This window comes from Panicum virgatum, chromosome 1K, assembly GCF_016808335.1.
Source record: "Panicum virgatum strain AP13 chromosome 1K, P.virgatum_v5, whole genome shotgun sequence".
Classification (NCBI taxonomy): domain Eukaryota; kingdom Viridiplantae; phylum Streptophyta; class Magnoliopsida; order Poales; family Poaceae; genus Panicum; species Panicum virgatum.
In genome coordinates, this window is record NC_053136.1 from 36043006 (window position 1) to 36057930 (window position 14925).

At 47.9% G+C, this 14925-nt stretch overlaps 1 protein-coding gene across 1 annotated transcript; it reads right to left on the reverse strand.

Annotated features, from left to right (window-relative positions):
* Window positions 1-9567: 9567 nt before the first annotated feature.
* On the reverse strand, window positions 9568-10962 carry LOC120654845 (protein transport protein Sec61 subunit alpha-like). The gene has a single exon (XM_039932519.1). It carries the CDS (start codon window positions 10960-10962, stop codon window positions 9568-9570), a length of 1395 nt encoding a protein of 464 aa, XP_039788453.1.
* Window positions 10963-14925: the final 3963 nt, after the last annotated feature.

Here is a 14925-nt window from a genome sequence, read left to right on the forward strand (position 1 = left end):
ACTTCGCACTCATTTTTGCCTTCTTCGATCAAATCTCACGCCAATATGCGTCCGCCCACCCGCACTCGATCCGTCATCACCGTCGTCGACTGGCAACGAAGGGCACAACCGGCGATTTGCCGTCGGTGAGGCCTGGGAGCACGAGCCGGCACCGTGCGGTTCAGTCATTAAGTAGCCTCGCAAATCACAATTATCCAGATAAAGACGAGATAAAGACAACGTATTAATTGGCGTTGTACGTGCCTTTAGGGCATATAGGTGTAGACAGTTGCTGTCTATAAAAATCTAGAACACCGACAATAGAATAGGCAACTTATACAATTAGATGTCTGTTAGTGTGTCTATTAGCTATTTAATTTATGAGTGGGCACATAAACACATAGTTATCCCTCATACCAAGGATCTTTGCGAATTATTGTGTTGCATATATATAAAAGTAGGCTTTGGATAAAAAAATCACATTATTTTTTTTAAGAAACATAAACCAATATAGACAACTAGAATACATGAATGGCTAAAAGTTATTTTATAAAATAGCTAAGGGCTTTATGGTAAGAAGAGTGGGTTGAAAATATCTCTGACTCATCTCTCTCGCGTCTCTCTCAGCCACTCATTTCTCTCCCCTGTGCTTTCATATCCCCAACGCCCTCCATGGCAGGGCGGGCTGCTGCCTGCTAGCCGGAGGACGTGCGAGCGGCTGCCGGTGAGCATGGTGTGGGTGGCAGCGAGGCTAGGCGTGGAGGCCAGCGCTGGCGCCACACCCCTTCTCCTGTTGCCGGGCGCGGCGGCGCAGCAAGGCGTGTGTGTGCGCGAGCAGCTTGGCGCGGCGCAGGCGGCACCAAGGGCGGCGACGACCGGCTCGGCTCGTGCGGCGACGCGGCGGCCGGCTCAACGCGGAGGCCAGCACTGGTGCCGCACCCCTCCTCCTGGTGCAAAGTGCGGCGGCGCGGCGTGGCGAGCGCGGGCGCAAGGTAGTTGCCCGCCAAATTGGGAGCGCGAGCAGAAACTCGCAGGGGATCCGTCGTTGCCATCATCATCTCATAGCTGCTGCTACAGCAGAGGCGCCAAAGTCGTCGCTTTCCCTCGGCCAACGGGGCGAGGCCGTCGCCTCACGAGAGGACGGCAAAGGCCGTCGCCTTCCGATTTCGTCTCGAAAATCACGATAAACCAGCAATAGACGGCATAATAATTGTCGTTGTACATGTCTTTAGCAACGTAGATTTGGGGAACAAAATTGGGTTAATTTGATCCATGTCATTAGAATTTTTATTTTTCAAGTTCACTGATCTACCATTACAATTCGTCTATTTCGATCCGTGCCATCACAATTTTACAACTCAACAAAACACACTATTACTTACCCTTTCGCCATGTTTCTTAAAATTTATAGACCAAAATACCCTCGTTTTTTTGCTACTCTCATCCCCCTCTCCTTCCTACCTCTCTCTCCATGGCACGGCAGATCCGCCGCAACCCCCATCGGCCAGGGCCCCCTCCATCCCGCGCCGCTCCTGGCACTGCCCCTCGTCGGAGCTGCACGTCGAGGACGGAGGGCGCCGCACCATCGTTGTCGGTGATCTCTAGGGCCTCAACTGCGCTGATGGGAGCACGGCAACCGCGGCGCCTCACCGTTCTCGGTGCTCCACGCCGACGCCATGGCGTCATAAGCTCCGCCTGAACGGTCGATAGGGCCTCAGCCATGGGCAGCTGCTGCTCGCCCCGCCCTGCCTCTTGTCGAAACTCGTCGTGACTGCCGATTTGCCCACCGGCTTCACCGTTAGTGCTGCCCTCTCGATTAGCTCATGCACATCAAATCTCTCCACAAAACGTCCCCTTCTGCACAAGCATCGATTCGACGGCAACGAAATTAATTAATCTGAGAAGCATATTCACAAGCATGCATCGATGCAATTAATTTCCTATCTCTGCATCTGGTTCTGGAGGAGGACAATGACATCGCGCACCAGCGTGTTGCGGCTGGCCACTGTCCGCCACTCGGAGGAGCTGGAGGAGGAGCGTTGTCGCTGGACGCCATGGAAGAAAAGAGAGGGGTCTTCGCGCCGCCGTGTCAACTGCCGTCCTTCCGGCTCCCAAGAGTATTTCGAGCTTGTCCGCAGCAAGGCTGGGCCTTGCGGTGGCGCAGGATGGAGGGACGCCGGCCCATGGCGGAGGCGCAGAATGGAGGAACGCCGGCCCATGGCGGATCTGCTCGGCCCCGGAGAGAGAGGCAGGAAGAAGAGAGGGGATGAGAGGTGGAAGAAGAGAGGGGATGAGAGGTGGAAGAAGATAGGGGTATTTTGGTCCTTAAATTTTAAAAAACATAGCGAAAGGGTAAGTAGTGGTACGTTTCGAAGAGTTGTAAAATTGTGATGGCACAGTTCAAAATAGATGAATTGTAATAATAGATCAGTGAACTTGAAAAATTGTAATGACACAGATCCAATTAACCCAAAAAAATTAGATGGGGCCGTCACCAAGAAACTGCCTATGAGGACCCATCCGGGATGGCCGACACGTGGCTACTTCAACAATCGGACGCCCAATCCTCACTCGGGCTCGCAGCATTTGACATTCCTTGCATAGCTCGTCTCCAGGGGCGGATGTAGCGTGGGGGCTGGGGGTGCGCCAGCCCCCCCCTATGAGCTTGCACATCAAGGAAAAATAGGAGAGGAATGAGAGGAAAAAGAAGAAAAGAAAGAAGGAGAGGGGGGGCTCGAGGAGGAAGAAGGATGTCAGCCCTCCTGTCCATCAATTCTGGATCCGCCACTGCTCGTCTCGTACAGCACCCCGGCTTCGATACAGCCGAGAAGGATAGCCCTCCATGGTTCCATCCGCCGCTGCAGGTCATCTGTTAGAGCCTCCATCACTGCCGCTGCATCCCGCAGCTCCGCAGCCGCCCCTACGTAGCGAGTAAATGCCGGTGAATGAGAAGCCACGTTTTGAAGGCGAGGAGTCAGGATGTAAGCGGGCCGGTCTGCAGACTGCCTGCAGGCCGCCGCAGCCGTCGCACACTGGAACTGCTAGCTCGGCAGGGACCCGTGAGCTAAAGAATTTGAACCTGCATTGACCCACTAGGCTTTGCCGGAGCATGCAAATACACCTGCAGGCTGCCGCAACCGCCGCATGCATTCAGCTCAGCAGATTTACAGCGCAAAGCAAGGCAGCTCAGCTGCAAGCCTTCAACCGCCGCATGCTACTCCACTGTGCACGCAGCTCAGCAGCTCAGCAGATTAACAGCGCAAAGCAAGGCAGAGGGGATCATTTTAAGCAGCGAGAATAATAAGGGGAAAAAATTGCTAGCATCAAGTAGCATGCATGCTTTACAAATTACAGCAACTGCCAAAAGTAACATTGGGTAGCTTAATCATGAATATCCACAACCTACAATCCCTTCCGGTGCTTTCATCAACCAAACAGGGTCTACACATCAGCAGCATCAAGAGTGCACGATTAGCTGCATTAAGGGATCAGTTTACATTTCACCACACTCGCTTATAATGTAGGCAAGCTTTGGTCGGTTGTTCAGTCCAGTGGCAACATTTTCAATCTTCCTCACAACAAGTAGACCATCCCCAATCACTCTCTGGTTCACATATAACAATCCAAAGCATTAAAATCACATAGTGATAGACAAAAAGAAAAGGAAAAAAATCAAGCACAACAGATATAAGGAAAATAGCATAAAGTATCATCCATAGTCGACAGTTGAGCAGCTCTTTACCTCTTCCCAGTTGGTATTCAGAAATACATCCATGGTAATTGCACCTTCCAGTATAATAAGCACAAATACAATGATCATGTACTACATGTAACATTAAGGAAAAAGAGACATAATATCATTGTTAGGTGACACGGCAATTAACGTTGCAGAACTCAAACAATATAACTGCAATTTGGAGGCTTTTGTGAACTAGTGGCCTACACTCTCAATTAAGTTATATATATATATCTTTGTGCCATCTCATATGTAAAGATTATATATTCCAGAAGAAAATATAGCTTTTGCAGCTAACTGAAAACCTTGGACAAATCGCAGCTGCTGCTAAAACTAATTCACTATAGATTTAGATTGTAAGCAAGCAAAAGGCAAGGGATGGAAGATGGTATATCAAACAACATGTAATTACACTTATCTAGCAATTCACTATAGGTAGCCAGCAAGTAAAATATAAGTAATAGAAGCTGGTATATCAAACAATATGTTTCCATGTAGTATAGGAGTAGAGAAATTCAAAGGATACACAAGAGAGGCAGTGACCATTTGCAGTTTCAGCAGCAATATGCCCAGAGCAAGTCAGCAGGCACAGAAAGATCCCCAGGCCAAAAAATGTGTAGATGAACCTGCATGACCCATAAATTTTTCTTAGTAAATCAACCACCAAAGAATATAGATGCAAGTCTCTATTTGACCCGTAAATTTTAATTGACAATAAAATACAGTGTTATTCATGGAAGGATGGGACTCCAAGCTCTTCAATGCAACCGGAGCTGTTAATCTTTATGATGTCCAAGTAAGATGAACCTGCAAAATTTAAAAGTTAGTATGTTTTTAATCTCAAATGAATAAACCAATTTAAAAAGGTAGTAAATTATAACCTGATTCTCTAAGCCAGTCCTGGAAGCAAATCAAACCTTCCATAGTGTTGCCTGACAACCTAGTTCTATGGTCAGAGATGATTCGGCCTCCTGTACTGAACGCAGATTCAGAAGGTACCGTTGATGCAGGAGCAGCCAATACATCCCGGGCCATACGTGCTACAATCGGGTACTTTGTTGTGTGCATCTTCCACCAGTGCAAGATATCGAAGCTATCATCGTCACATGAAAATAGATCATCATGAAGATATCTGTCGAGTTCCCCGGTGACTTGATTGCTTTCAGCACTCACATGTGTACTCCAATCAGCCCAGTGACCTTTTAATGAAGATGCAGTGCCATTTCCTTGAGTAGAAGACTGCAATGACTCTCCCGTTTCAGATGAGTAACCATTGAACAAACTTCTTATAGCTCTATCTAATTTAGCAATATGAACACTTGCTGTGTCTCCAAAAGCTTGCTTTAAGCGAAAATCAACAAACCGAAACTTGAACCGTGGATCAAGTATTACTGGTATGCAATTAGATAAGTATGATATCATCCAATATTTAGTAAATTTGTTCTTCATTCGATGAACCATCGATGCAACAGTTTTGTTTCCACTTGATTCTTCCGATTCCAATGCTACTTTCACACTCCAAATTTCATGAAAGTAAAGATTGGAGGTAGGATACCTTGTACCAGAAACAACTCTAGTTGCTGACTCGAATACCTTCAAAAACTTATAAACTGCACAAGCTCTTTGCCACTCTTCTGGTGTTGGACAATATAGATAGTCTTTATCTTTCTCTGCTAACTCATGAAAAGCCTCTTGAAATGGGAAAGCTGACTCTAACATATCACACGTTGAGTTCCAACGTGTCGGAACATCTAGTGAAGGCCGACTACAATATATGCCCATCTCTGCAATTATCTCCTCAAATTTTTCCTTTCTAGATTGAGAACTCTTGATGTACTTCACACTCCCTCTAACATTATCAATGACAAGTTCAATCACTTGCAGCCCATCTTGTACTATAAGGTTGAGAACATGGGCGGCACATCTAACATGAAACAAGTCTCCTTTGCAATGCAACAAAGACTTTTTCACCAAATTAAGCTGTAGCAAATCCATCATTGACTTGTTTGCGCTTGCATTGTCAAGTGTAATGCTATAAAGTCTGTCCTCGATGTTGTAATACCTAAGTGTCTTTAGCATCACACTGTAGAGGTTAAAACCATCATGCGGCGTATTCACCACACAAAACCTAATTATCTTCTTTTGAACTCGCCATTCATCATCAATATAATGGCATGTAACTACCATGTATCCACTATTCTGATTGGAAGTCCACAAATCAGCTGTTAATGAGACTGTTAATGAGACTCTGCAATTATAATCCTTAAACATATCTCTTAGTGACGCCCTTTGATTCTTATAAGCCTCCATGCAGTTTTCTTTTATTGTTACCCTAGATACTTTTTCAGCAAGGGGATTCAAGCTGAGTGAATAGCTACGGAACCCATCGTATTCAACAAATGAGAAAGGCAATTCATGAAGAACAATCAGTCTAACAAGTTCACACCTAGTGATTGTGCGATCAAATTTCCAATTTGTTAGAACTGTTGTCTCCGTTGACAGTTCTGAAGACTTCAATTGTTCAACCATATCATGCATTTTAAGCCTTGGTTCACACACAACCAAATGTCTACGCATGTGACTAGTTCCTGAGTTACGGGCAGCAGCAAATACCTCATTGCAATGCTTGCATCGCGCTTGCATAAGTTTTCCACCATTGTAAATAGGATCCATATCATTTCATATTTCAGATCTCAATTTGCGTGGTTTGCTTCTGGAGGAAGTGGAATTATCTGTAGCATTGGTGTAAGAGGGATGTCAGTGGAAAGCATGACATGAAAGCTAGACAATCACATTGATTAGATAGTGATAAAGCATGGCATGGAAGCTAGTCTAGTTATTATTACTAGGATTATCCATTGATATTGTTTGATCATCCAAGTTTGGCGATGGCGATGTGGAACAGGATGGGGATCTCTCTGGAGCATGTGGTTCCAATACAGGACTTGTCGGGCTGCATGACGTCGACCTTGGCCCCATCACCACAGGTGACACAACCAACCTCACCATTGGAGAACCTGTCACTAGCGGAGACCTTATCACCAGCGGAGACACTTGTTTGTTTCCCACCATTGGAGGGTTGAACCGCTTTGCAGACCTCTGTTTACTTGTTTCTGCACGCCTCTTTAATGGAGAGCTTGTAGGAGACTTTTGTTGACTTCCCATTGTAGGAGACTTCACTCATTTTTTAGCCAATTGCTTCTTTTGACTCGTTTCTGCCCGCTTTGCAACCATGTGCCTTTTCTGATTTCCCATAGCAGGAGGCTTTTTATGCTTTGTTGCTGAAGAGCTGATCAAAGGTGCGCCACCTGAGCCCCCAACTTCTTCAGGTACAGATTGTGATGCCCTGGGGATTGATGCCAACTCCATCTGCAAAGAAGAAAATGCAACATTATTTCAAGATAAGGTAAGAATGTCATGTATGACAAGCAAGAAAAAATGTCAAGCTTGTGCAGTAGAGGATCTAAACTAGGGAACCAGAAATAGTCAAATACCCATCATCAATAGAATAAAGTTGATAAATTATGTGCAGATAACACTACGCCCAAACTTACATTATACGAGTCTTACAATATGGTACTGTGTTATTCTCACTCAGCACCAATCAGCGAACATTAAATCCATCACATAGCACCAATCTTTCCTCGTTTATTACTCATCAAGCAGGATCTAAACAACCTATCGAAGCCTGGCATCCAGTGGCAGACATACCTGTTCTTGAACCGTGCAGGCAGAGGGAAGCCGGGAAGGAGAAGATCCGGTGGCCTGGCGCAACAAGAACTGTGTGGGTCCGGAGGGCATGGCGGCGCCATGAATCAGAGGCGACCGTGCTTCGGCTTGGTGCGCACGGGACGACACGGGCACAGATCCTAGGGTAGCTGCGCGGACTGCAGGGGAGGGAGGGAGGGAGGGAAGTGGCCGGCGTGCAGTGCAGGGAGGTAGGGAGGGAGGGCGGCGCCGCGGATTTTGCGGAGCTCTGCATCGCCGGAGTGAGTGAGGGGGCGGCGCGGACTGCAGGAGGGAGGGGGCGGCGGCGGCGCACAAGGGCGCGATGCCGAGCGTCTGCGTCGTCGCCCCGATGGCAGATGCAGGGAAAACCGGAAGAAGGAAGGATCCAACTTTTTCTAGGAACCAAAACCTAACCCAGCCGAACGAGCGGAAGGTGCAAGCGCGCGAGCAAGATTGGATCTGGGAGGAGCGCTCACCACCGCAGGGGAAACGGAACGGTCGCGCGCAGGCCGCCGCGAGGGGGTCGCCAGGTGGATGCCGCGGCCTTGCGGGGAGGCAGGCGGAGGAGGAGGACACCGAGGTCTGAGGCAGGTCGAGGAGTTGATCATGTTCTCGATTCTGAAAAACTCCCCAACAACTGGATGGAGAAGATGTCTGATTTTGCCGGCCCCTTGGAAATTGGAACCAGCATACATATGCCACGCTAAATGCAATTCTGCACTGCTGTGCTAATTGCTCTCTTGTCCCCCCTTCCTTTTCGCTCAATCTTGTTTCATCAATCCTTCAAAACTCCAACGGAATCTGAAGAAATTTTTTTAACTGAACTTCTGGCACAACGCGTATGGACGCCCTGAAATTCTCTTCTGGCAAGGTGATGGGGATGAAGGAGATGCTCGAGTGGCCTCTCTATGCCTTTGGACTCGTCGCTGTGTGGGACGTGGGGCGAGGTGCAGAGCTGCAGCGGCGAACCATGGAGGATCTAGTGAACGAGCTGCGGACTGCGGCAATGGTGATGGGTCAAGCTGATAATGGTTTGGTGGCAAGCCGGTATTTTTGGTTTGGGCTTCCCATAGTTGAGTTTCGGTTCGGTGGAAACGGGCTAACATTAGGAGATAGTTTGGGACAGTTTGGTTTCATATGGGGAATAGTTCAGGTCAGTTTGGATTGGGCCTCACTGGTCTCGTCGAGCCAATAAAGCTCTGTGATCGTCAGACGTCTCTTCCGTTGCACGTTTTGAGGGGCTGTGACCCATCTCCCACCGCGCCACCACTCCGCCGGGGTTTAGAATTGGTTTGAGCCACGTAGTGCGGTTTGTTTTGGTTTTATCCTGCAGTTGGACTGGTCTGGTTCGGTGTTACAAAATATGTGGGGTGGGTGGTATGTTCTAAGGCGTACCTGATTTTGCAGAAAGTTTAGTGTGGCTTTGGTGTGGTTTTAAAACCATTAGCAGCTTGAGTGATGGGATCCAGGAGACGCCTCAGAGACCCTTGCTCGGCTGTAGCTAAGGCTGGGGCTTTGGGGCTGAGCTACATGTATTCACTGATGTCAGCTAATATCAATGATTTTTTGCAAAATCAATATGTAATCACTTTTTTGAACAGTTTATGTATAGAGTTGACAACATTGTGACACAGAGGTGACATCCTCAGCTTCGTTTGCTGGCTCCGCCCCTCAAGTGGTGCAAGCCTAGCGATGCGTGGAGTGCCTAGCGTTACGAGCCAAGCGAGCAGTGGATGTCCGATCATCGGAGTAGCCACGCGTCGGCCATCTGAGGAGGGTCCTCATGCACAGCCATTTGGGGACGGTCCTCATCTATTTTTTTTTTCAGAAGTTGGACATCTAACATATGTAGGCTGATTTATAACTTCTTTTCGTCAATATATTGAGTTTCTTAGTCACCGTGCAGTGGTGGATCTGGATACACATCAAGATGCGAATTAATTAACAAGCTAAAAAAAGGCTCGTATTCCACACAGCAAACTTTATAAATTATTTACAAACACTTTTTAACGGCTTTAAATAAAGAAGAAAGAAGAGGGGGAAAAAATCATGAAAACAACAGAGGCGCGGCATTGTACATCCTCCCTATCTAGCATAGAATAGAACGGCGGCGCGGATGCTTATTAATCCTCCTTCTCAACGGAGTTGACGAGGTTGTAGACGGCAGTGGCGGCGAGCATGACTCCAGTGCCGGTGCCGATGACTCCGGTCATGTCAGCGAAGATGGTGAGAGCTCCGACGCAGAGGCCTCCGAGGGCGGCGGCTGTGGGGATGTAGCGGCTGAGCAGAGAGTGGGTGGCGCCGTCACGCCTTCCAGGTAAGGCCAGGCGCTGGTCCTGGAGCCGCCTGGCGACGTCCCTCGCCGACGACTCCGAAGCGATCACCCAAGCCTGAGACAGGAGCGCGCACGAGGCCAGCAGCAGCACGGTGTAGACGAGCGCGTGGAGCGGGTCGGCGGCGACGCTCGACGGCGGGGTGACGTAGTAGGCGAGGCCGCCGACGGGGACGGCGGCGTGGCTGGCCTCCTTCCAGACGCCGAGCAGGCGGACGAGCACGGCGCCGCCGAATCGGCTGTAGTGGAGCAGCTGCGACACGAGGTAAAGGGCGGTGACCGCGGCGGAGTGCAGCACGATGGGCATGGTGGACGTGTAGAGAAGCTTGATCGGGAAGGTGGCCCGCCGCCCTCGCCCGTCCCTGGACTGCAGCGGCAGCAGCATCTGGACGCCCTCGAGGAAGACCGCGGCGAGCATGACGAGGCAGGTGGCCAGCAGGCTCACGGCGTTAGGGAGGTGCCGGCGGAGCAGGGTGCCGACGAGCGCGCGGGCTTTGCCGGCCCGGGCGACGGCCTGGTAGACCACGGCGAGGACGATGCCCTCGAACTCCGGGCCCCGTCCGGTGTTCACCGTCACTGGGCTGAACGCCTGCCAGAACACCTTCCCGCAGGTGCTGGTGGCGGAGAGCAGGGCGATGGCGGAGGACCCCCGCAGGCCGTAGCCCTTGTCGAAGAGGTCCTCTAGGAAGACGACGACGGCGCTGGCGGAGACGAGCTGGAGGACGATGAGCGCGCCGTTGAGCGAGCCGACGGGCCCGTACGCCCCCAGCAGGACGTGCGCGGCGGCCTCCCCGAGCGCGATGGCCATGGCGAGCACCTTGCGCGCGCCGTCCGCGAGCTCGCGGTCCGCGCGGACGTTGTGGTCGACGCGGAGCAGCCTGGAGGCGGTGGCGAGCTGCATCACCGTCCCAGCCGTGACGACGGGCCCGACGCCGAGCTCCATGAGCGTGCCGCGGTTGGAGGCGAGGATGGAGCGCACCCAGTACAAGGGGTCGGCGCCGCCGGAGGACGCGTAGCGCACGCCGTAGAGCGGCAGGTGGCTGCACACCAGGAAGACGGACACGGAGATGCCCGTGTAGAGCGCGCGGCGGTGGAACGGCACCGCCCGGTCGGCGCGCCGCACCGCCGGCATCAGCGACGCCAGCGGCCGGATTAGGTCCAGCAGCGCGAACGAACCGCGGGCCATCGATCAATTTGCTCTGCTGGTTGTTGATTGACTCCACAAACGTTTAATTTGTGTGGGTTTGTTGTCGCCCTCCTCCTGGCCTTGCTGCCCCTTTGCCTCTTCTTCTTATATTATACACCATTGCTTCTCCGACTCCGACTTCGAATTTGGCATCTATATATCCGATTCGGGCTCAAGCAAGAAACCTAGTACGCGCTTAAGGGACACGGGCTCCAAACCCTCAGCGCTCAAAGCTGATCAACAGCGGCAGCTCCCTCTCCGTGTCGTCCGTCCTCTTCCTCCATTCCGAGGAACTCCGCCGCCACCGCCACCGCCACCGCCACCGCCACCGCCGACCTCCACTCCGACAGTCCGACCAATTGCACACGCCTTCCCCCTTCCCCATGTCACAGTCACAGTGTGCCCTATTGTATGCCATGGAGTGATGCTACGGGAATCCGAATTCATCGGTGAGCAACTTCGGTGGCTTTTGCTTTGGGTGAGCTTCATGAACCAATTGGAGACAGGAGTTCACCCATGTCGTTGGCGTGACCAACCAATTCCACCGCTTCCCGGCCATCCCCGTTCTTGCTTCTGTCATGGGCGTGAACCCCAGGAGCTCGGCCAACGGCCATGACTGGCCAGGAGAGATGCCGAGCCCCCCGTGTCTCACCTGAGTAACACCTGAGGCCTGAGGGTCTACGGGCCACAGTTTCAATTTTTTTTGACTTCTTTTTTTTTGTCCTCGTCGATACTACCAGTGAAGTTCACTAAATTTCGACCCAAATCCCAATCAAGAAGGTGGATCTTCCGATGAACAGTAGTATATTTTAGAGCCATCACGAAAAAGATCAAAATTTGTAGGTGAAAATTCTTGTACTATTACAAAAGTCTAATTTTATTTCAACTTCAACTACAACTAGGTCCATGCCCGTGCGTTGCTACAGGCGAGCCTAAGATTAGGAATGGTACATAACAATACCAAGATAACAATATAGAATGAGAATTTACTATGTGGGGTTTCTTTGCCATTATGGTTTTACCATTAAAGTAACCCTAAAGTTTCTTTGCCATCACCAGTAGCCCTTTCTCATCCAACACATCAAACATCTTCCTCCTCCTAAAGGCCCTATCACAAATATGAAGACATCAGTAAAAGATCTGATAATTAGAACTTAGAAGCTGAACAAGTGATTCAGTTATTCGAGATCATTGAATCAAGTAGTAGTAGCTGCAAGTCACAAGCTCCTTGGGCAAGCAACAAGCAAACATACACATGAAGTTATTTGCAATTCAAGATTACAGGAGAAATAGCACATATCCATGAAAAATGAGCAAAATTAACCAAGAATAAGCACTCAGACAAAGAGAATCTATTTTAAGACCTTTTTAACAGGCAATCCTTCTGTGATTAACTGATTAATCAGATTTTTGCCATTTTCTATTACTCTGATAATGAGAGTGCAATGTATCAGCTAAATTGTTCTGAAGTTGATTTATCTATGTGTACATATATAGCCTTATTTTACAAAAATAGTCCCACATAGAAAGATGCATGTGAACCTCATCAATCAGTAATGTTGAGGCAGTATATGATGTAAGCATCACATGAGAGTAGCAGTAAGTGTTTATTCAAAAACTAAGAGTGCAGTATAATAAATTTCGAGCTGTGATTACTTAGGAATAAAACAATCAAACTGCTATAAAAAATTATCATATATTATATGCAAGTATTAAGCATCTACTGCAACTTAATGGAAACCTCTGGATTTCACGATTCATAGTAATCTGGGGAAGGCGGCTTCGCAGCATCCTGTCAGCAACAATTTTCATGTACAGTTCAATAGTATATATGTATATAATTTTGTTATTAATTCTCAGTTTTTTCTAGAATTTGATTCACAAGAATAAAAATGAGAAACCAACTTCTAAATTCAACCAACAAGTGCAAAAGTTGCATAAATTAATTATAAATAGTTCAAGTATATTAAGTTCAAAATATGCAAAAGAGAAGCGTACACATCTACAAATGTTTAAGATGATGGCTCTTCTTCTTGTTGTTCGATCTACGCTTTCTAAAGAACATGGAAGTCTTGATTATCAGTTTATCACTAAAAAAGCGATTTGTATGAAAGTTTCAATTTTTTCAAAGGCTGGTCAAAATATAACCCACCTCTGCAAATAGTATTTGTATGCCATCCGCCTCTAGAAATAGTTTTTTACCCGCCCCTAAAAACTGTTTTCGTAGTAGTGTACATCCAAAATTAATTTTGTTTGAAATGCATTGTCTCTGTTCCTCTTTATAATTTAATAATTCTAAAAAATAAATATGCCAAGAGCATTAATAATAACTACTATATAATACTCAACAAGTTACATGTACACGGAACAATGGAAAAAGCAATTTGATATTTTGCAAAGTAGATAGCAGATATGAATCTTGGATGCCTAGAGAATACCTTGCCTCTCCTGCACGGCTGCACTTGACTGGCAGTCGACAAACGGGGCACGTGACCGCACGAGGCTGGAGGCCACAAGCAGCAATTAGCATTTAGCAGCGGCCCGGCGGTGGCGGCCGAGGCCCGTGTGTGCTTAGCCTCTATGACTCTTATCTCATACTACTCATGACGACAGGCATGTGGAGCGAAACACAGGTTGTGTCGCTGTCTCGTCGCGCACGACGTAGCATGGTAAGGAGCGCTTGTGGAATTGGATTTGCGTGCTCATTCGTCTTTGGGCTCGTGGACCGAGAGGACATCACTCGACGGTTTCGGTCCACGGTACATCTAGGTGTGGTAATAGTCACGGCCCTTGCGGTCACTTTATAGTCTAATTTGGTCCTTCAATTTTTTAGCTCAAAATTACATATGATTAGAGTCTGATTTTTTAGGGCCCAGTCTTTAGATTATCTAGGCCAAATTTGACGGTCTTTTACCACCCCTAGATGCACTAGGTCTAGACAAAAGAGTATCCTTGATCTTTTGGTTGGAAAAAGTCTAAATTACTCTCTTGAACTTTATCTGGATAACCCTCTAAAGTATAACTTGATTTAATTGATTATTAAATATCGTAACCTATCAAGATAATAATAAAAAATTATGATGTATTTTTAAGATGTGTCATGATGTGTACTATCATCTAGTAAAATTTCAGCTTAAGACTCCACCTATGGATGGAGAAATAAAAAATACAAATTGTAGTAGGGGATAATTTGAACCAAAGTGTATAGTTTGGGGGGTAAAATGAACCAAACAATAGTTTTGGGGGTTATCCAAACTTTAGCTATAGTTCAAGAGAATAATTTAGACTTTTTCCTTCAATCTAAACCGTTTGGATATCTTAGGCTGCTGGATCATCTTCTTGCTCTCGTCGAAGACGGTGGCGAATAGCCACGGTGGCACCGTGGTTTGGCATCACGGGAACTACTGAACTAGGATAGGACAAACTATGGTTCATATACCATTAACCACTTGCTAATTGGGTGCCCTTTCTCACGTGATCTCTGGTTCAGATTATTCCAATGGATTGGCTGGGGTAGTAGGGTACTGTCTCGCCCTCTGTCCAAGATCATTGGCTGGCCGCATGGTGGACCGACGCCAGGAAAAGGATGATCGACATTGCTTTGACTCGATGGTAATTTTGGTCTACTGGATGCTGTGGAAAGAAAGAAACGACAAAACTTCCGATCATAGTGTTAGAACACTAGATGAGGTTCTTGATTGGGTAGTAGATGAGATCGTTGCTGTGACAGAACCACCTGAATTATTCCAGCTCAAGTGCGCTGTCCATCACCATAAAGACAACACTGACTCAAACGCACTTCAAACGGAACAATTCTTGGTCTGTCGGGTAACGCACTTCACGGATAAGCTAAACTACACAAAAAGAACACTCAGAAATAGTTTCATGATTTATCATGAAGAGAAACTATTTACCATAATTAAATCCTACTTAATAAGCATTAATTCAAAGATATAGTTAAGT

What these genes read in the sequence shown, in the direction of transcription:
- LOC120654845 (XM_039932519.1), bottom strand. Translation starts at nt 10,962, where the DNA reads ATGGCCCGCGGTTCGTTCGCGCTGCTGGACCTAATCCGGCCGCTGGCG.